Raw genomic sequence first — 21,394 nt, forward strand, 5'->3', positions numbered from 1 at the left:
TTTCTTGACAAATCACTTTTCTTTAACATTGCTTAAGTGACTCAAGTTTTTTATCCAACTAATCAAGACCAAATGTGCATTAAGTAGATTGTTTGCAGTTCCTTTGTTCTGTTGAAAGGCTGATAAGATCTTATCCACTTTCTCCAGTCATTGCATAAATAGAATCCTAGTTATACGAGATTTGAGATCCAATGTCTATGTGATTTTAGCTGATATTTTGCAGTTGTTCAGTCTTTCTAATATATATATATTTTATTTTACTTTTAGCTGCTTGAAAAAATACCAATAGGTTTTGCTGAGAAAGTGAATAGAGCTGTAAAAAAGGCTAGACCAGGTAAAGTAATAGCTATATAATTTGAAAGCATGAATATACAAAATGTGTGTCTTTAGCAATCATAGATTGTATTGACTTATAAAATCATAATGTCTTGAGACTTCTCAGTATTGTTTACTTTCTTATCAATAATTAATTATGCTGTTTGATAAAGAAATATCACTCAACATAATAGTAAATGTACATATGATTTACCACAATGACAAGCATACATAATTGTTTTTGTTTTTTTTTAGTTTGAAAATATCTAAAAGTCCTCCTCCTTGTTTACCAAGTCATTTATTCTCTAAAATATGTAAGCAATTGTGATTCCAAAGCAATGGGAATTAGTTTCTAAATATTAATATATGAATAAATTAAAGCGGCAAGCTGGCGGAACCATTAGCACACTAGGCAGCATTTCATCCGTCTTTATCTTCTGAGTTCAAATTCTGCTTAAATTGACTTTGTCTTTCATATTTTGAGATTGACAAAATAAGTAAGTACCAGTTAAGCATTGGGGGTCAATGTAATCAACTTACCCACTCACCCCAAGTTGCTGGCCTTGTGCCAAAATTTGAAATCAGTATATGAATAAATTTTGTTTTAAGAAATGATGATCAAGTGCAACCAATGGACAGCTGTGACGAGTAACAATATACTTTCATTTCAGTACAATAAACAGGATGTGTGGTCCTTTCACTTCAATTATGTTAAATTAATACAAAACTTAATTCCTCAAATAAACTAAGAATCATAGCTGACACATAAGTCATCATATTTTCATGAATACAGACATCATTACTAGAATAGGTACTGAAATTTGAGCTTATCAATATAGGATTGTAATTCCAAGAATATTGTAATTCTAAGTAGTATTTCCTCTTCAAAGCTATGTTAGTACAATGTAAGTTTTTGTCCATTAAACAAACCAGCTTGTTGGATACTGAAGTAGATACTGAAGATAAGAACAAAAAGAAAATAGAAATGACATGACTGTGTGGTTAAAAAGCCTCCAGTCGGTCAGTGTCTTCAGGGAGAAATTTGGTATGGGGAGACTGTGCAAAATTTATTGCATATGTTTGTCTATATCCTTTGCCAGTGTATATCAGCAGAAGATGTGCAGTTCTGGGATTAAAATTAGTGCATTCAAAGAAAAATATCTTGTGGTATTTTAAAGACTCCGCCGGTTACGACGACGAGGGTCCCAGCTGATACGATCAACGGAACAGCTTGCTCGTGAAATTAACGTGCAAATGGCTGAGCATTCCACAGACACGTGTACCCTTAACGTAGTTCTCGGGGATAATCAGCGTGACACAGAGAGTGACAAGGCTGACCCTTTGAAATACAAGTACAACTCATTTTTGCCAGCTGAGTGGACTGGAGCAACGTGAAATAAAGTGTCTTGCTCAAGGACACAACGCGTCGCCGGGAATCGAACTCACAACCTTACGATCATGAGCCGAATGCCCTAACCACTAAGCCACGCGCCCTCACTTGTGGTATTTACTCAGCTTGAATTACATAGACAATTCTTTGTCATTCTCCCCATCGAAAATGCAGTGAGCCAATGGCTGGCTAGTTGGAAATCCCCACCTACAAAATGCATGGTATAAATATAATTTTATTGCTCAGTGGTAAGGGTGTCAGGCTCGCAATAATGAGGTAGTGGGTTCAATTCCAGCCCAGGTTGTGTGTTGTGTTCTTGAGCAAAACACTTTATTTCATGTTGCTCCAGTTCACTCAGCTGTAGATATGAGTTGCGACATCACTGGTACCAAGCTGTATTGGCCTTTGTCTTTCCCCTTGGATAACATTGGTGGCATGGAGAGGAGAGGCTGGTAAACATGGGCAACTGCTGGTCTTCCATAAACAACCTTGCCCAGACTTGTGCCTTGGAGGGGAACTTTCTAGGCGCAATCCCATGGTCATTCATGACCAAAGGGGTTTTTTACCTTCTATTCTTTAAAGAATGAAACTAAAAAATGAGTTTATCATCATCATCATCATCATCATCATTTAGCGTCCGTTCTCCATGCTAGCATGGGTTGGACGGTTCAACTGGGGTCTGTGAAGCTGGAAGGCTTCATCAGGCCCAGTCAGATCTGGCAGTGTTTCTACGGCTGGATGCCCTTCCTACTTAAATTTTTATTTCATATAATCCATAACAAAATATCTGCTAAGCATGAAGAGGGCTTTTGTGAAATACAATATTTGAAATCTCCTATGTGATTTCCATATATATTGAAAACAATGTTTGTTTCAATCAGATAGTTGAGGCAATACAGAAGTTATTGCCAAAATCATCACCATTTTTGCATCCATTTAGCATGAGTTAAATGGATCTCACAGTGACTCACTTCTTGTCACCTGGCATTCACTGCAACAGAGAAAACCAGTCAATTTTGTTGTTGTGTATGTCTTACAGTGTAAACTGTGTGCTATATCATGCCACCAGTACTAGAGACATTTTCTCCCAAACTAAAGAGTCATTTCTACTCTGTATGATTTTTTTTTTGTGTGTGTGTGTGTGTGTTACTACTTTCCTAAATAAGTATCTTGCAATGCTGCTTGCTGAAGTCTCTAATGCACTCTTGTGTGTTGAATTTTACTAGGGACCGCTGATGTTGAATTACAGAAACTGTTTTTGAGTACACGTGCAACCATAAACTTCCAAATTTGTAAATATTTTGCTATCTTTGAACAAATCTTACATTTGGTTCATAAAAACATGGATGATACCTGATGACTTTTCATCAAACTTTAATTACGTTACAAAGGGCACTTGTTTTTATCTTTGCCACAAGGATTCATCATCATCATCACCATCATTTAACATGATGGATCTCTGTGGCAATGAAGAAGAAAATCCATTGATGAATAATAGCCCTTTCAGTAAAAGCAAGAAATATAGAGGGGGATCTTTTGATTTATCATACATACATACACATATGGCATTTGTGTTTATAAAAAGAAAACTTCTACTATAGTGTGGCTTAGGTCTAGGTTAAACCTGATCATCCAGGATGTCTATATTCAAAGACGTTCCAGTTGTAACCATCCCATCTTTTTATCTAAAGTAATCAGTCCTTTATGTGAGATGGTTATGTGTGATTTAAAGGAGAGTTGGATGCTATTTTATACAATAGTCAAGCAATATAACCTAATTCTCATTATCTTTTATCAATTATATTTAGAATTATGTTCATGGTGCTGAATTATATTTAATTGCATTAGTCTGTGCAATTCATCTTTATTCTCAACCATATTTGAGTTTTTGATTTCAAATTATATATTACAAGTTGAAATAAAGATATTCATTTAAAATTTGACTCAGTTTAAACTCTGGATATTTTGTACTTTAATTCAATAGTATTAGAATTGAATTTCAAAATTTACATCTGTCATATATATTATATACATGTGTGTGTGTGTGTGAAGACATATGGCCTAGAGGTTAGGTGTGTTGCACTCATGATTATGAGATTGTGCTTTCAGTTCCCAGATCGGCTGCGCTTTGTGTTCTTGAGCAAAACACTTCATTTTACATTGCTCCTGTCCACTCAGCTGTAAATGGGTAACCCTGTGACAGACTAGCCTTCCAATCAGGAGGAATGTTGGCCTGTTTGCCCAGCAGGGTGGCATCATTCAAAAGCTAAAACAATGCAATGTACATTATGACCACCAGTAATATATAACAACATCCAATAGTTTGGTCGGTCATGTGATATATATGTATACAAATAGGTATGTTGGTACAAATAGGAAAAATAGAACTCAAAGTATATGTATATTTCTATTAATATTTAGGGTGAAATGCTTAGCAATATTTCATTTGTCTTTACATTCTGAGTTCAAATTGTGCCGAGGTTGACTTTGCCTTTCATCCTTTCAAGGTCAATAAATTGAGTATCAGTTGCATACTGGGGTCGATCTAATTAGCTAGCCCCCTCTCCAAAAATTTTGGGTCTTGTGCTTAGAGTAGAAAAGAATATTTAGCAGAAGCAACAGAGTGACTCCAGGTTCAAGAGTTTCATGTGTTGGCACTTATCAAACTCAGATCTTGAGTCATTCTGTTGCTTCTGCTAAATATTAATAAAAATATGGCCTTGTGGTAAGAAGATTGCTTCCCAACTACCTGGTTCTGGGTTCAATCCCACTGCGTGGAACCTTGGGCAAGTGTCTTCTGCTATAGCCTCAGGCTATGAGTGGATTTGGTAGACAGAAACTCAAAGAAGCCCATCATATATATATATAATGTATGCCTTTGTGTCTGTGTTTGTCCCTAGCCACTGCTTGACTACCGGTGCTGGTGTGTTTAGGTCCCCATAACTTAGCAGTTTGGCAAAAGAGACCAATAGAATAAGTACCAGGGGTTGATACATTCAGCTGAAAATTCTTCAAGGTGCTACCCCAGCATGGCCACTGTCAATTGACTGTAACAAGTAAAAGATAAAGATATATATATAGTTATATATATATATAACTAGTTATATATATATATGCCCTACTGGCACTTGTGCCCGTGCTAGTAGGGTGCCAAGAGCACCATCCGAGCATGATCGTTGCCAGAGCGGCCAACTGGCTTCCATGCCAGTTGCACGTAAAAGGGCACCATTCAAGCATGATCATCGCCTTACTGACACCTGTGCTGGTGGCATGTGTAAAAGAATTTGAGCGAAGTCATTGCCAGTACTGCCTGACTGGCCTCCGTGCCGGTGGCACGTAAAAAGCACCCACTACACTCTTGGAGTGGTTAACGTTAGGAAGGGCATCCAGCTGTAGAAACTCTGCCAAATCAAGATTGGAATCTGGTTCGCCAACCCTCGGTCAAAATCATCCAACCCATGCTAGCATGGAAAGCGGACGTTAAACGATGATGATGATGATATATGCTCTCTTCTAGAAATGTAATTGCTTTTTATCAAAGTTGTAATTTTAAAGTAGAGGATAATAGACTTATTTAAGTAGAACTAAATAGACTTATTTTACTAATATCAAATTTTTAATGGGGAGACAATAATTTTTGTCTCTTCGGGATTAATAAACGAAGTACCAAATATACTTAACTTGTGTAATTGATACCTATGATGTGTCCTCTCCATCATATGTAAGGAAATGAACAATTCAGACAAATGAAACAAAGGGAAGTAAATAAATTTAAACGTAATGAGGTTTTCTCAGAATAGTCATTCATTTTGGACTGGTGTATTTGTAGAGCATCAGACAAAAAATACCCTACGCATTCTGAGCTCAAATCTTACTCAAGTTCACTTTGACTTTCATCTTTTCAAGGTCAATGAAATAAGAACCAGTAGAGCTGAAAGGATGTTGACCAATTGTATGTAAACTTGAAGCTGGGGTTACTGACTTTGTATATTACTTTTTCAAATATGCTATCAGTTTATATCTAAACTTTGCTTATGATATTGATCAACAACAGTGAAAGGCAGATAATATTTAGAATATTTCACATATGTAAGACTGTGATGCTACATGTTACTGACATAGAGCCATTGATTTTAGAAGATGTGGGGACTAAAGAGGAATGTGTCGAGTATGGTCTGTTGTCCACGCACTTAAAGTAGATGAAAGATAGTGTACAGGTGAGCTGAGAGGAACAGAGAATTAAAGCACCAATCACTATATGCATGAGAGATAACTATGTGATGTGAAGGGATGATGAGTGCAAGGTAAAAAAGTACCATTCAGTGATAATGGAAGATATCTATAGAAGGAGTTCCTTCACAAGCCATGCCTGGCTCATAAGGGCCGGTTTCCTTGGTGTATAGGTTCCCCACCTGGACGGACACCAATCCATCACAGGTGAGCTGCAAGATGCAGGAAGAAAGAGAGAGAATGTTGTGGCAAAAGAGTCAGCAGAAGTTCGCCATTACCTTCTGCCTGAGCCGCGTGGAGCTTAGGTGTTTCGCTCATAAACACACACATCTCCCGGTCTGAGATTCAAACCCGTGATCCCTCGACCGCGAGTCCGCTGCTCTAACCACTAGGCCATGTGCCTCCACATAGAAGGAGAAGGCATTGGTAAAAGCAGTGAGGTCATATTTGAGCATCTTGAACCTTATTAATGCAATGAAGGATCATGAAATGTAGATGTCCAGATTTCAGTTTATACTGCAATCAGATTTTACTTTTACTCATGCATTGAGTATATAAAATTAATACCAGTAATATCTGCTGCCTATTTCATCGACAGTGCTCTCTCTTATAAAACTTGACCCTACACTTTATTGATGTTATAGTTTATGTTTCAGCACAAACCGACCTGACAAGTTGTTGTCAGTGTTAATGGCTAACATCTTGTCAATAGCACTGTACTGCATTTATGGTCAAGTCACTTGCTAGCTCAATCCACCGAGCTGTAAACATGTACAATGGGTATTTACTGTTCATCAGTGAATAGTGTTGAAGCATGTGCAGTGTAATTAATAACAATTTTATTAGCTTTAAATGCTGAATTCAGAAGCCATCTTAAGCTAGCTTTATCTTAGGATCTAAGTGCTGTTACTTAATGCAGCTGTTAGTATTGGCTGATAAGTAATAGTCCATCCTATATTAACAAACTACACAGCCAGCAACCATCTACTTGGTATCCACTAACACAATTGTTCAGTTTTTCCTTTTTTCTTCTTTTGTATTTCATTATTTTGATTATTCTTAAATATTTATATCTTTACATGTGTATAATGTTTATGTACACAAGCACTTGTTTGTATGTGTGAAGATGGACACACAGACAGAAATTCAGTTACATTATTTTTATGTGAAATACACTTACATATGAACTTGATTCTAATATATTATCAACAAAACTGACGTGGATTTTGTTTTTGATTTTCAAGTGCTTTCTAACATGAAGTGTTCCGATAAAAATATTATCAAAATGCAGTATTGGTGAGAAAAACATCAATTCATATATCTAGGAGTGTTCATTTAACACAAGATAGAAACCGGAATTACACTGGTTTCAGATTTGAAAGAAATATATTGTTTTTTTTTTGCATTTTTTAAAACTTTTTTTCTCTCTCTCTCTCTCACTGGTTTCAGTGAGTGAACTGTATCTATGCTCAGACACTAACTTCATGGGTTTTATTCAATCATATCAAGTTCAATATTTATTTCAGTCTGCTTTTTAATTCATTGGATTCTATTTATTGAATCTCTAAATCTATATATGTAATATTTGTTATATATATTATGCTTTTTATATTCGAGAAGACCTGGGGTTTCCAGTTCTTAGGAACATGATTTGACCACTTTGCATTAGATCTGAGTGTAAAGATGCTTAATCCTATGTTGTATGTATATGTGCATATTTATCATACATTGGGACTGAACTCATAGCCACATGGTTTACAAGCAAACTTCTTAACCACATAATTACATTATATGTATATAATTATTAGTAGATTATCCAACATTGCTCAGGCTGGGAAGTATCAATAAAAGGCTCAGAATTATTCTTAATGAAAGCATGTTTGGCTTAATAAAACACTATTTGGATTTCATTTGAAAAATTATCTTTCATATAACCAAGTGTAGTTATAGTCATGGCTGGTGTCATGCAAATGGCACCCGTACTGGTGTACTGGTGGTTGGCATTAGGAAGGGCACCCAGCTGTAGAAACCATGCCCGATCAGAAGGCTTACCAGTTCCAGTCAAACTGTCTAACCCATACCAATATGGAAAGTGGACGTTAAATGATTGATGTAAGACATGAAATTCTTTTCGAATACATTTATAGCAATACATTGTATTTACCAGATTGAGTCACAAGTTTTTTTCATTTTGCAAGCTTTAATTAATACTTCAAACAAATTACATATGAAAAGCATTTATTCATCAAAATATATCCCATCATGTTCTATTGTTTGTTGCTATTGTTGTGCCAGAAGCACAACTCTATGTTTATAACATTCGGCTGGTTTAGAGGCAAAAAACTCCTTTTGCCTGTTTTCCACTGCATCCACATTATTGAACCTCCATCTGTACATGAAATGAGCCATGTCTCAGAAAAGTTGGTAATCTGATGGTGCAAGGTCTGGACTGTAGGCAAGGTGAGGGAGCACTTCTAACCCCTCAAGTTTGCACTTGGTCGAGCATTAGCAGTGTGTGCTGGGACATTGTGTGTCTTCAATTGGCTAATGCTGGGTAACAGGCTTTCAAAGCATCATATATTCACTGCAGCTGTGGAGCATAAAGGCAAGAGTTAACAGCATGACCATCTGGGACAAGCTCAAATTGCAACACCCCCTCAAAATTCCACCAAACACTCAACATGATCTGTTCAAACTGCCCTTGTTTGACAACAGCTTCTGAAGTCCAGCTAGAATGAAGCCACTGATTTGTCGTATTAGCATTACAAAAATAGATTTTTTTTTTTTATATAATTCCCAGTTACAATTCAGTATCAAAAACAAGCATCTCACGGATTTATCAGCAGTTGTTTGCAAATTCCCACACATTGTTGAGCCTGGTGATTGGTCATTTATGAGGAGCTTTTAAACATCATCTGTTCACAAGGCTGAGCTTATGGAGGTGTCAACTGATGATGCTTTTTGAAGGACCAAGTTCTGCTGATTTCAAGCAAGGCTTCATCTTCCACAACAGACAGTCTCCCGGACTTTGGGGAGACCTTTTGTTGTTTTTGAGGCTGATGTCACCTTGCTTGAAACATCTAAGCTAGTTAGTTAGTTAGTTAATTTTTTGGCTCAAAAAGCAAAAAGCAAGGCCATGTAGGGGGACATTGAGTTATGTACAGTGTGGTGTTCATGTAAAGAGTTCAGGCCACTTGAGGTCAAGGGAGACTTTGAACAAAGCGGTCGTCGGCATCTTCACCATCTCGTCTGGCAGCTTGTTCCACGGATCCGCAACCCTGACGGAGAAAGCCCCTCTCCCTTGATTGAGATGAAATCGTCGCAGATAGAGCTTTTCGGAATGACCCCGCAGCCGACTCTCTGGAGCAGGAGTGAAGAATAGCTCTTTCGAGAGGTTACACTTTCCACTTATGATGTTGTGAGCAAGAATGAGATCACCATGGCGGCGGCATTTTTCTAGAGAATAAAGGTCGAGCGTCTTCAGCCTTTCTTCATAAGACAAATTCTTGAGACCATGAACCATGCGGGTAGCCAGCTTCTGGACTCTTTCGAGATGCTGTATGTTTTTGAGGAGATAAGGAGAAGAGGCTTGAATCCCGTACTCCAATATGGGTCTCACCAGCGTGACATAGAGCGGTAGGAATATGGCTGCTGTGAGCATTCCGAATGACCGTCGAATCAAGAACAGAATTCCGCGTGCTTTGTTCGCAACACTGACAGTTCCTGGACCTTCCACATCATTAACTTCTTTTGACACTGTCCTTGCACTTAGTCCTTTTTTTTTTTTCCTACAGGTAATGTAAAATGGCTCTAAATGCAATTTGTTTCACCACTCATTATCAAAGTTGTAAAATAAAGAATAAACAGTTCAGCAAGAACTGGACAACTTGTATCAAATTAATGATATAACATGGTGATACAAGTTATGAAAATCCAGAAAAAACTTTTGATTCGACCCTGTACTTATAATGGCTCCTTATTGTAAATGTAGTCAGCTGACAAGGTGTCAGAGTTAGTGCGCCTGATGTAATAATTTGAATCAGGAAGTCTACAACTAGCATTTTTACACTGGAATTTATATTATATTGATTATATCCTGTGATTGGCAAGTTCATGTTTTTTTTTTATATTTATATTCTGGTGTTTTTTGTAGTATATTCTAACTACAAATGTATGGTTAGGTGTGGCACCAGTTTATTTTTGTGTGTATGTATGCATAAGTGAATGGACAAACAAAAGAAAAAGGCATTCAACACATTTAGTAGGAGTTATGTGTATTATTTAAAACAGTTTGATTCAGCTCCATGTGACATAAAATTTGCTCGCTTCTAACAGAAACCTGAAAAAGACGGGCTTCGGTTAGAGGCCCATAAAACTTTAAGTTGTATGGAACCAAATCAAATTGTTTTAAATTTCATATATATATATATACCATATACAATTATATATATATATATATATATACAGTGGCGGCCAAAATGTTCAGAACGGCATTGTTTTCGTCAGAAAAGTAAGTATAAGTATAAGTAAATCACTAAATCATCCATAACTTTTTTATTATCCACTCAAATTACACCAAAATCTCAGGCAATAACAAATAATATTGTATTTATTGTCTGTGAAAATTATAGAATATAAAACAACTTTGATAAAAACTTATACCTACTTTTCTGACGAAAACAATGCCATTCTGAACATTTTGGCCGCCACTGTATATACCAGTTACTGGTGGGGGTGAAGGTGCATGGCTCAGTGGCTAGAGAGTCAGGCTCACAATCATGTGGTCGGGAGTTCAATTCCCAGACTGGGCTGTGTGTTGTGTTCTTAAGCAAGACACTTTATTTCACGTTGCTCCAGTTCACTCAGCTGTAGAAATAAGTTGCGATGTCACTGGTGCCAAGCTGTATTAGCCTTTGCCTTTCCCTTGGATAATTTGGGTGGCATAGAGAGGGGAGGTTAGTATGCATGGGTGACTGCTGCTCTGCCACAAGCAACCTTGTCTAAACTTGTGCCTCAGAAGTTAACTTTCTAAGTGCAATCCCATTGTCATTCATGACCAATGGGGGTCTTTTTATATATATATGTATATATATATATATATGTATATATATATATATATATATATAAATAAGGAGAGAGAGAGAGAGAGAGAATGTGTTACTGATTCTGCCAAAAACAACTTCTTACATAAGCAGAAAACCAGGAGATTGTTTATTGAAACAAACCCTAGTTCTTGACTGGTACTTTATTTCATTGACTCTGGATGAAAGGTGGAGTTGACCTCAGTTGAAATTTAGAACAAAGCTCTTATGTTTGTGCCAAGTTATTGCTAAGTAATAATAACACTGTTATTTTCAAAAATTTCTCATTTCAGCTCACCGTAAAGGTAAAGACATAGATTTTGCTGCTCGAGCTGCTTTAGTGTTACCAGACTTCTGTTATGTTTTCCAACCAAACTGTATTTCTTCCATGCAATCCAATGTGCCATACCCTGCTACTATTAGTATTGAAATTAAGGTTAGTACTCTTGCTTTTATCATTACTTCACTCATAATGTTTACTGCGTTTGTTATATTCACACAAGTATATAACATTAAACCTTATCCTCTCTCCAGTGTTAAGCAGCATTGAGCATAAATTTATGTCTTAACTATGCTCTTTGACAGAACACATTAATTCAGTTTGTTTCAGTCTTCCAGATTCTACACCTATTCCATAATTGAGTGGTCGACCCAACAATCCAAACTTGCCCACATTTGCAAAAACTATGCCGACCCTGAAAGGATTAATGAATACAAAAATTACTTGTTGATGATGTTAATGTTAATTTTGCTTATGACTTAGTTACTTTTGGGCTGCATTTGAGTGTCACAAAAGATACTAATCACTCAAAATGAATAGGATTAAAAGTTATATATTTTCTGCAAATTTACTTTAGAACCAATCAAATTCATAAAATAAGTACCCTACCCAGAAAGTCAGAATCCAAATCTTATTTTCTTTCCTTCTCATTCTTGTCTATTTTCTTTCTTTCTTTCTCCCGTTTCTCTTTAAACCTAGTTGCAGTCATTTGACCTTCAATCTTCTTTATATTACACTATGTGTTGAAATTGTCAAAGTAGCGGCGAACTTTCCCTCAAACCATACCCTACTGTCTTAACCCTTTCGTTACCAACCTGGCTGAAACCAGCTCTGGCTCTGTAGTACAAATGTCTTGTTTTTGAAAGTTCTGAATTAAAATCTTCCACCAAACCTTATTTACAATTTATGTTCTTAACACTAACTGAAAGATAACTAAGTTATTTTACTAAATTCTTTTGTTATACTTAAAGTAATTGAAAGAAACACAGAGCATCTCAAAATAAATACAGTAAGGAAAGGGTTAAACAAGGGAAGGACTTGTCAAATTATATAATATAGTCCTACATACCCATAAAAGAATGTGATGGTCACAGCTGGAATAAATTGACCTAGAGCAACAACAAAAGATCATCTTGCTATATGTTCCACATAATTCTTACTTAAGATTTTGTTTCCTTCTAGAAAAGCTATAAATTCTATTAAAGAAACTATCATCTTGATAATTGCTTAATATCTCTAAACTCAATTTAATTTTATTTCAGCCTAAATCAGGATTTATTCCAATATCAAATCATATAAAAAATCCCATAAAATTCAAAGTTTGTAAATTTTGTATGAGATCTCATTTAAAGGTAAGTTATTTTTATTCCATCCATTTGTACATTTTTTTTTCTGTTTGCCTTAAGAGTTTATGTAGCTTTATCTTTTACTTGTTTCAGTCATTGGACAGTGGCCATACTGGGGTAGCACCTTGAAGGGGTTTATTTGAACAGACCAACCCCAGTACTTATCTTTTAAGTCTGGTCCTTAGTCTCTACAAAGTTACAGGGCTGTAAACAAACCAATACTAGTTGTCAAGTGGTGGGGTGGAGCCAAATACAGTCACACACAAACATATACATATATGACAGACTTCCACACAGTTTCTGTCTACCAAATTCATTCACAAGGCAGTAGTAGAAGACATTTGGCCAGTGTGGGACTGAATCCAAAACCATGCACTTGCAAAGCAATCTCCTTAACCACCTTACAATGACGACAACTGGTCTGAGGTTATCTGTACAGAAGTATTCATGCTTATATGAAAACTCATGGTCAAAATCTCATCATATGAATGATATTCTTGAGATTTCATTTGATCCTTACCTGCATAATATATAAATATGAGAGGGTACTGAAAAGTTCCTGGCTTTGGGTAAAAGATAATTTTGGAAGATCTGTTAATTATGATTTTATCCAACATATTCCCCTCTCAGATTTACTCACTTATTGCAGCAGTCCTTTATTTTCTCTAAGGCCTGTAAAGGAACTTGGAAGATTAGGCCTCCAACCAAGCCTTTCATGATACCCTTCAAGCCAGGTGCTGAAAAGTTCTTGGTTTTGCATAAAAGAAAATACAGGAAGATCAGTTAATTATGATTTTATTCAACTGGACATAAGCAGCATCAGATATGGTGTGCAAGAGAGATGACTGCACTGGTATGGTCATGTATTATGTATGGATGAGGACAGCTCTGTGAAAAAGTGTCATACCCTAGCAGTAGAGGGAACCTGTGGAAGAGGTAGACCCAGGAAGACCTGGGATGAGGTGGTGAAGTATGACCTTCAAACGTTGGTCCTTATGGAAACGATGACAAGTGACTAAGACCTTTGGAGATATGCTGTGCTTGAGAAGACCCGGCAAGCCAAGTGAGACCATGACTGTGGCCTATGCCAGTGCAGCATAACTGGCCCATTTAAGTGTACCCTTCAATCATTGGGCAATAAACTGCGCTTGCGAAGACTTGTTAATTCAAGTGAAGTCATTGTCATGGCCAATGACAGTACTACCTGATTGGCACCTGTACCTGTGGCATGTAAAAAGCACCATTCGAGTGTGGTCAATGCCAGTGCTGCGTGACTGGCTCCCATGCCAGTGGTACGTAAAAAAACCCATTCAAGCATGGTCAATGCCAGTACTGCCTGACTGGCCCTCATGCCAGTGCACGTAATAAGTACTCACTACACTCTCGGAGTAGTTGGCATTAGGAAGAGCATCCAACTGTAGAAACTTTGCCAGATCAGACTGAAGTCTGGTGCAGCCTTCTGGCTTACCAGTCCTCAGTAAAACCGTCCAGTCCATGCCAGCATAGAAAGCAGATGTTAAATGATGATGATGATGACATTCTCTCAGATTTACACACTTTTTGCAGCAGGCCTTCATTTTCTCTAAGCCTTGTAAAAGAACTTGGAAGTTTAGGCCTCCAGCCAGGCCTTTCATGATACCCTTGAAGCCAGGTGTTGAAAAGTTTCTGGCTTTGTGTAAAAGAAAATACAGGAGGATCAGTTAATTATGATTTTATTCAACATATTCTCCTCTCAGAATTACACACTTATTGCAGCAGTCCCTCAGTTTCTCTAAGCCCTGTAAAAGAACTTAGAAGGTTGGACGTCTAACTATGCTTTTCGCAACATTCTTAAAGCCAAGAACTTTTCAGCACCTTGTGTATAAAGTTGCAGATCCTGCTAAACCCTCCAAAAATCTACTCTCCTAACCTTATCCATTCTTATTGATAACTCAGAATTACCAGTTCTTGTTTTCTGTTGCAATTTCCATTATGAGTGACAGTGCATTACAATTCACTGGTGCCACATTATCATTTCTCCGATGCAGATAAAGGCTGGCAGTTAAGGATTTTGTATTGTAAAACGTTTGGATTGGGTGAGTGTAAAGGTAGCAGTTGAGACTGTTCACACAAAAAGTGTGCAGGTGACTTGGAAGGAAAAAGAGCAGATTGTTTAAGAGCATTTTTGTAACCAGACATATATAATATATACGTGTGTGTGTATATATTTGCATCCCCAACGTAAAACTTATAATGTAATATATGTCCTTGAAGTAGTAATTGTACACGGCTGAAGAAGGCCAAAGACACATTTATATCAATTATACATTGTTATAAAACCGTCTAATAAAGGCCCGAAACATGTGTACCGCTAAATCCTTAGAATCATGTTTTTATTTTGATTAATATATATATATATATATATAATATATATATATATATATATATATATATATATATATATGCTGAGACCCCCTTCAGTCATGACTGACCATGGGATTGCACCTAGAAAGTTACCCTCCCGAGTACAAGTCCGGGCAAGGTTGTTTATGGGAGACCAGCAGTTTGCCCATGCATACCAGCCTCCCCTCTCCACACCACCGATGTTTATCCAAAGGAAAGGCAAAGGCCGATACAGCTTGGTACCTCATTTCTACAGTCGAAACTCATTTCTACAGCTGAGTGAACTGGAGCAACGTGAAATAAAGTGTCTTGCTCAAGAACACAACATGCAGCCCGGTCCAGGAGTCAAACTCACAACTTCATAATCATAAGCTCAACGCTCTAACCACTGAGCCATGCACCTTCTGGTGCAGCCTCTTGGCTTCCCAGACCCCGGTCAAACCGTCTAACCCGTGCTAGCATGGAAAATGGACATTAAACAATGATGATAAATATATATATATATATTATATATATATATATATATATATAATTTTAATCCAAACGGGAAACAAAAAAACAACAACAATGGAACAATTACAGTATTATTATTAATAGGCGCTCAGGAAATGGAAGCAGGGAGGTATGACATTTCGATCGGAGCTCTTCGTCGGAAACATAAAGAAGGAAGAGAGAGGAAAGAAAGATCCCAGAGCGGGCAACAGGGAAAGAGAAAAAAGACGACTGGTGTTTACGAGTTGCACATGGTGAAAGGCGGATGTTTACGATAACAGAGCAAAGTGGGTTTTTAAAGGCAAAAGAATGGAGATAAGGTTGGTAACGCAACAGATGTGTGTGTATGTGTGAGTGTGTGCGTGTGCGTGTGTGTATGTGTGTGTGTGAGGCGAGATGAAAAAACAAAAAAATATATGTGTGCGTCTGTGTGTAGGCGTGTGAGGTAGGGCGAGACTAGTGGTCAGCTTAGCAGACAAGGTCAGTAGTAAGAAAAAGGAGGAAGGGAGGGAGGGGAAGGGGTGGGGGCGTATGTAGCGTGCCAGCGTGTGTTGAGTAGTAGTGTGTGTGTGTGTCCAGTGTCGTGGTGGTATTAATGGCGAGTAGATTGAATGTGTGTAAGAGTAATGTATATATTTAAGCAATGTGTGTATATGTGTGCGCGTGTGTGTAACGAAAAAGGGGGGGGGTTAAGGAAAAAGGACTCCAGCTGAGGGGAAGATGGAAGAGTGGTCCCGCGGAGACGGGCGTGGGAAAACCCAACGACACACGACGGTCCCAGGAACGGGCGGGAGGTCTCGTCGGGTCCAAGAGCGAGGTGATAGATATATATATAACGTTTTGTTTATTAACTTCAATGATATGGTTAAAAACATTTTACAGAAATTCAGAAATTACACATTCTTTGTGATTGTTTGTGAGTATTCATGTATGATTCCTTTGTATGCCTATCTGGGTGTCCTCTGTGAGTGTGTGTGTATGTGATACTTTAAAAGAAGGTCAGGACTCTTAGATATGGTAAACCTATATTAGCAGAGTGTACTAAATTCATTTCAAGAGTTTTCTAACTATTGTGCTTGTCAAGTTGTTTTGTAGAAGATAAGAAGAGGTATTAAGTAAACTATTAAATAAATTATTATTATTATTATTATTATTATTATTATTGTTACTACTACTAAGTGTCCTTCACAATTAGGAGTGTTTGACCAAACTACAATAAAGTTTGTTGTTGGAATTTGTTATGGTTTCTAGTTGTGGGATTAACTTGCTGTATCACTGATACATAAGTGATAAGCTTTCATATATATATATATATATTGGTTGAGGTGTATTCTGTTAAGAACAAATAGTGATCATTAAACAGCTGTTGAATCGTACTCCCTCTTACTTTTGACTCTATTTATTCTTTCATTCATATATTTATATATATATCACTGATTGCGCTGGTATGGTCATGTGGTGAGAATGGATGAAGATAGGTGTGTGAAAAAGTGCCACACCCTGGCAGTTGAGGGGACCTGTGGAAGAGGTAGACCCAGGAAAACCTGGGTCGAGGTGGTGAAGCACGACCTTCGAACTCTAGGTCTCACCAAGGAAATGACCAGAGACCGAGACCTATGGAAGTATGCTGTGCGTGAGAAGACCCGGCAAGACCAGTGAGAACAATCAAAATCAAATCATATATCAGAAAGCAGTGGTTAAGTGACCCATCTGTTTGTGTTCATTGCCAGCCTCGCCTGGCCCCGTGCCGGTGACACGTAAAAGCACCATCCGTCCGTGTCCGTTGCCAGCCTCGGCTGGCCCCCGTGCCGGTGACACGTAAAAGCACCGTCCGCTCGTGGCCGTTTGCCAGCTCTGTCTGGCCCCGTGTCGGTGGCACGTAAAAGCACCATCCGTCCGTGTCCGTTGCCAGCCTCGGCTGGCCCCCGTGCCGGTGACACGTAAAAGCACCGTCCGCTCGTGGCCGTTTGCCAGCTCTGTCTGGCAACCGTGTCGGTGGCATGTGAAAGCACCATCCGTTCGCGTCCGTTGCCAGCCTCGGCTGGCCCCCGTGCCGGTGACACGTAAAAGCACCATCCGTTCGTGGCCGTTTGCAAGCTCTGTCTGGCCCCGTGTCGGTGGCACGTAAAAGCACCATCCATTCGTGTCCGTTGCCAGCATCGCCTGGCCCCGTGCCGGTGACACGTAAAAGCACCATCCGTTCGTGGCTGTTCGCCAGCTCTGTCTGGCACCTGTGCAGGTGGCACGTAAAAAACACCCACTACACTCGCGGAGTGGTTGGCGTTAGGAAGGGCATCCAGCCGTAGAAACACTGCCAGATCTGACTGGGCCTGACGAAGCCTTCCAGCTTCACAGACCCCAGTTGACCCGTCCAACCCATGCTAGCATGGAAAACGGACGCTAAACGATGATGATGATGATGATCACGATCATGCAGTTATGGTTTCAATTCCTAGACTAGCAGTGCATTATATTCATGTGCAAAACATTTTTATGTTGTTCCAGTCTACACAGCCACAAATGGGTAACCCTGTAATGGACTGACATTCTTTGAAAAGAGAATATTGACCTACCTACCCAACCAGTGGAATGGCATCATTCGAAAGCTACAATAATGCAAGGAAGTATATTGTGACCAGCAGTGTGTAACAACAGCCAATAGTCTGGCCAATCCAATGAGATATATATATGTACACACACACACACACACACACACACATATTATGCACTCATCAGGCTTCCACACAGTTTTTATGACTGTGGCACTCATTTACATCTATGATGTCAAGACAAGGAGATAAACACACGTATACATACATGCATAATGCATGCACTGACATATGGTGGGCTTCTTTCAATTTCCGCCTATCAAATCCACTCATACAGTTTCAGTAGAAGACACTTGCCCAAGGTGCCATGCAGTGGAACTGAACCCAGAATTATGTGGTTCAGAAGCAAGCTTCTTACCACACAGCCACTATAGACATGTGTGCACCATTTGTATTTCAATTTTTATAATAGTAAAGAATTACAAGAGATTTTAGTGAAGGAGCTCTCACTTTTTTTTTTGCTACTTATTTGTACTGTAATTTGGTTATTGGAATATAACTTAATGAAAGACAAATATTATACCCAATTTTATTTTGATATCTAATTTTAAGTTTAATATAGTATTGCGATTACAGTCAACATTTGTATTTAAATTTTTACACTTTAATGGAGGTGATCTTAGTCAGCTTGTCAATAAAAGCTCATGTTTTTAATATTTATTGTCTCTGTAGCTTACTCTCTCTTTACTCTTTTACTTGTTTCAATCATTTGACTGTGGCCATGCTGGAGCACCGCCTTTTAGTTGAGCAAATCACCCCCAGGACTTATTCTTTGTAAGCCTAGTACTTAATCTATTGGTCTCTTTTGCCGAACTGCTAGTTTACGGGGACATAAACACACCAGCATTGGTTGTCAAGCAATGTTTGGGGGAGAAACATACACACTCACACACATATATATATATATATATATATATATCGGCCCGAGGCTATAGTAGAAGACACTTGCCCAAGACCATGCAGTTCGTAAGCAAGCTACTTCCCACGCAGCCACTCCTATGCTTTGTTTACCAGACAAAACTTTTTATCAGTTTACTGCTGTCTCAGCTTTTATGCATTACTTTTATTTCAGCTATCCCACACATTCCCTCGAGCATTACATAGAAGACGTTAACAGTGAAAACAAGTCCATGAGGGAGTCTCTAAATAATCATTAAATGTGCTAGAAGTAGCAACCACATTCCCTCTAATATCAACCTACCTACCATCTTGAAAAGGGAAGGGCACATTGGACAATGCAATTGTAGGAATGACTTTAATCAAAGGTTTGCTTGATCAGAGTAAAAACTGGAGCATAAGAACAGCGTAACAGAAAATTTTCAGAAGAGTTACTACAAACCCAATTCTTCTATTACAGAGGAAATTTGGAAGTTCATTAACCCATATTAACCCACTGTCTTCATTTAAGGACAGTTGTATTTCAATTATTTACTGCAATAAAGGTTAACTTGATGATTCCGTATGCTTGCTATCCCTATTTATATAACTGTCTTCAAAATTTCGACAGGGTTAACCTGTTTTAAAATGGGTTAATAACAGCCATATTAGAAACTAGCATGCTAATTTCTACTCAATAATATTATTACAGGATTTGTGCATGAAAGCTAAAAGTATATATAAAATACTGGCTAGGCCCTACTTGTGTGGGGAACATAAGGCAGTTACGTTTTTTTATGAGCAGTATCAAGGTAAGCTCTTAATGAGTACAGACTGTGATGTAGGTTCACTTCCCAGTTGTAACTATTTTACTTTCTATAACAATATATGAAAAATATGAAGTTTCTTCAAGCATGGCTGTGTGGTGTGTGGTAAGAAGCTTGTTTCCCAACCACATGGTTCCTGGTTCAGTCCCACAGTGTGGCACCTTGGGCAAATGTCTTCTAGTATAGCCTCAGGTAAACCTTGTCAGTGGATTTGGTAAGCAGAAACTGAGAGAAGCTCATCGTGTGTATATATATATGTATATATATTATATAAAAGGGCTTAGTAAAATAAATTACTTTGCCGCATACTGAACTCATTAGAAATAGCAGCCAAAAAAAACTTTTTTAAAACTATTTCTAATACTTAAAGAAAACCTCTCTCATATAGTGTTTGCTCAATTCAACTCACGAAAGTATGGGGGTAGAGACATTAAAAAATCAAATGCAAAGGTTATTTGAGAACGTACGTTTCAAGATTAGTCAAACTCGACACTTCTATCATCAGCTCAGAACTCCCTGGTTTGGATTTGAAAACACTGAAAGTGGGAGCATACCCTTTCGGCTTCTTATCGCTTCTGAAGATCTGCTCGAAGGTGTGGCTGTATGGTAAGAAACTTTCTTTCCAATCACATGGTTCCAGTTTCAGTCCCACTGCATGGCACCTTTGGTACGTGTCTTTTACTATGACCTCAGGCCAACCAAAGACTTGTGAGTGGGTTTGGTAGACAGAAACTGAAAGAAACCCATTGTATATGTATATGCATATATTTATGTGTGTGTGTGTGTCTTTGTGCCTGTGTTTGTCCCCACCACCATCGCTTCACAACCAATGTTGGTGTGTCTATATCCCCATAACTTAGTGGTTCAGCAACAGAGACTGATAGAATAAGTACTAGGCTTACAAAGAATAAATCCTGGGATTGGTTTCTTCTACTAAACCCTTTAAGGTAGTGTTCCAGCATGGCCACAATCAAATGACTACAACAAGCAAAAGAATAAAAGAATATGAAATCCTTAAATGTTGTAGTTGTTGTCAGAAATGAATGGAGTTGGGGTGGGTATGGTAGGGTTGCTTTTTTAAGTTTGTCACTATCATTTCTGTTTTTCATGATTCACTTTTACTTGTTGATTTCTATTACTTTATGATCTGTTAGATCTAATTTTTCTTGGTTGGGATGTTTTTTTGTCTTTTTTATATCTGAGATATGAACTTGAATTATTTCAAAGTTAATACTAAATAATTGTTAATTGTTGATTTGTTTGATTTACTTGTTGACATCCATTTGGTTCAATGAAATTTCTTCTTTTGCTACAGAGCAAGAATGGACTATGGTTGGAGCAGAGCAGATATTGTCCTGTTGATTTATTCTCTGGGTAAGTTTTGTTTTTTGATTTATTGTGTGTTAGCAAGTAGGTGTGTGTATGTTTTAAGACTACATCACTACATCAACAATGCTCCTTATTTTTTTACTTCTAATTTATAGCAATTACATTTAGTAAAAATTTTGAAGTCTATATCTTGATAATACTAAAAGCTCTAGGGAAGTTTGTGTGTAACTGAAATAT

At 37.9% G+C, this 21,394-nt stretch overlaps 1 protein-coding gene across 5 annotated transcripts in view; it reads left to right on the plus strand.

Annotated features, from left to right (window-relative positions):
• Nucleotides 1-21,394, plus strand: part of LOC115212861 (inositol-pentakisphosphate 2-kinase) — a 68,626-nt gene that overhangs the window by 22,811 nt on the left and 24,421 nt on the right. For all 5 annotated transcript variants that reach the window (XM_036503846.1, XM_036503845.1, XM_036503844.1 and 2 more), the window contains exons 5-8: nucleotides 268-334; nucleotides 11,310-11,452; nucleotides 12,559-12,648; nucleotides 21,144-21,202. In XM_036503846.1, the coding sequence (XP_036359739.1) occupies nucleotides 268-334; nucleotides 11,310-11,452; nucleotides 12,559-12,648; nucleotides 21,144-21,202 (359 nt within the window). The remainder of the gene's footprint in view (nucleotides 1-267; nucleotides 335-11,309; nucleotides 11,453-12,558; nucleotides 12,649-21,143; nucleotides 21,203-21,394) is intronic.

Source organism: Octopus sinensis, linkage group LG6 (genome assembly GCF_006345805.1).
Source record: "Octopus sinensis linkage group LG6, ASM634580v1, whole genome shotgun sequence".
Classification (NCBI taxonomy): Eukaryota; Metazoa; Mollusca; class Cephalopoda; order Octopoda; family Octopodidae; genus Octopus; species Octopus sinensis.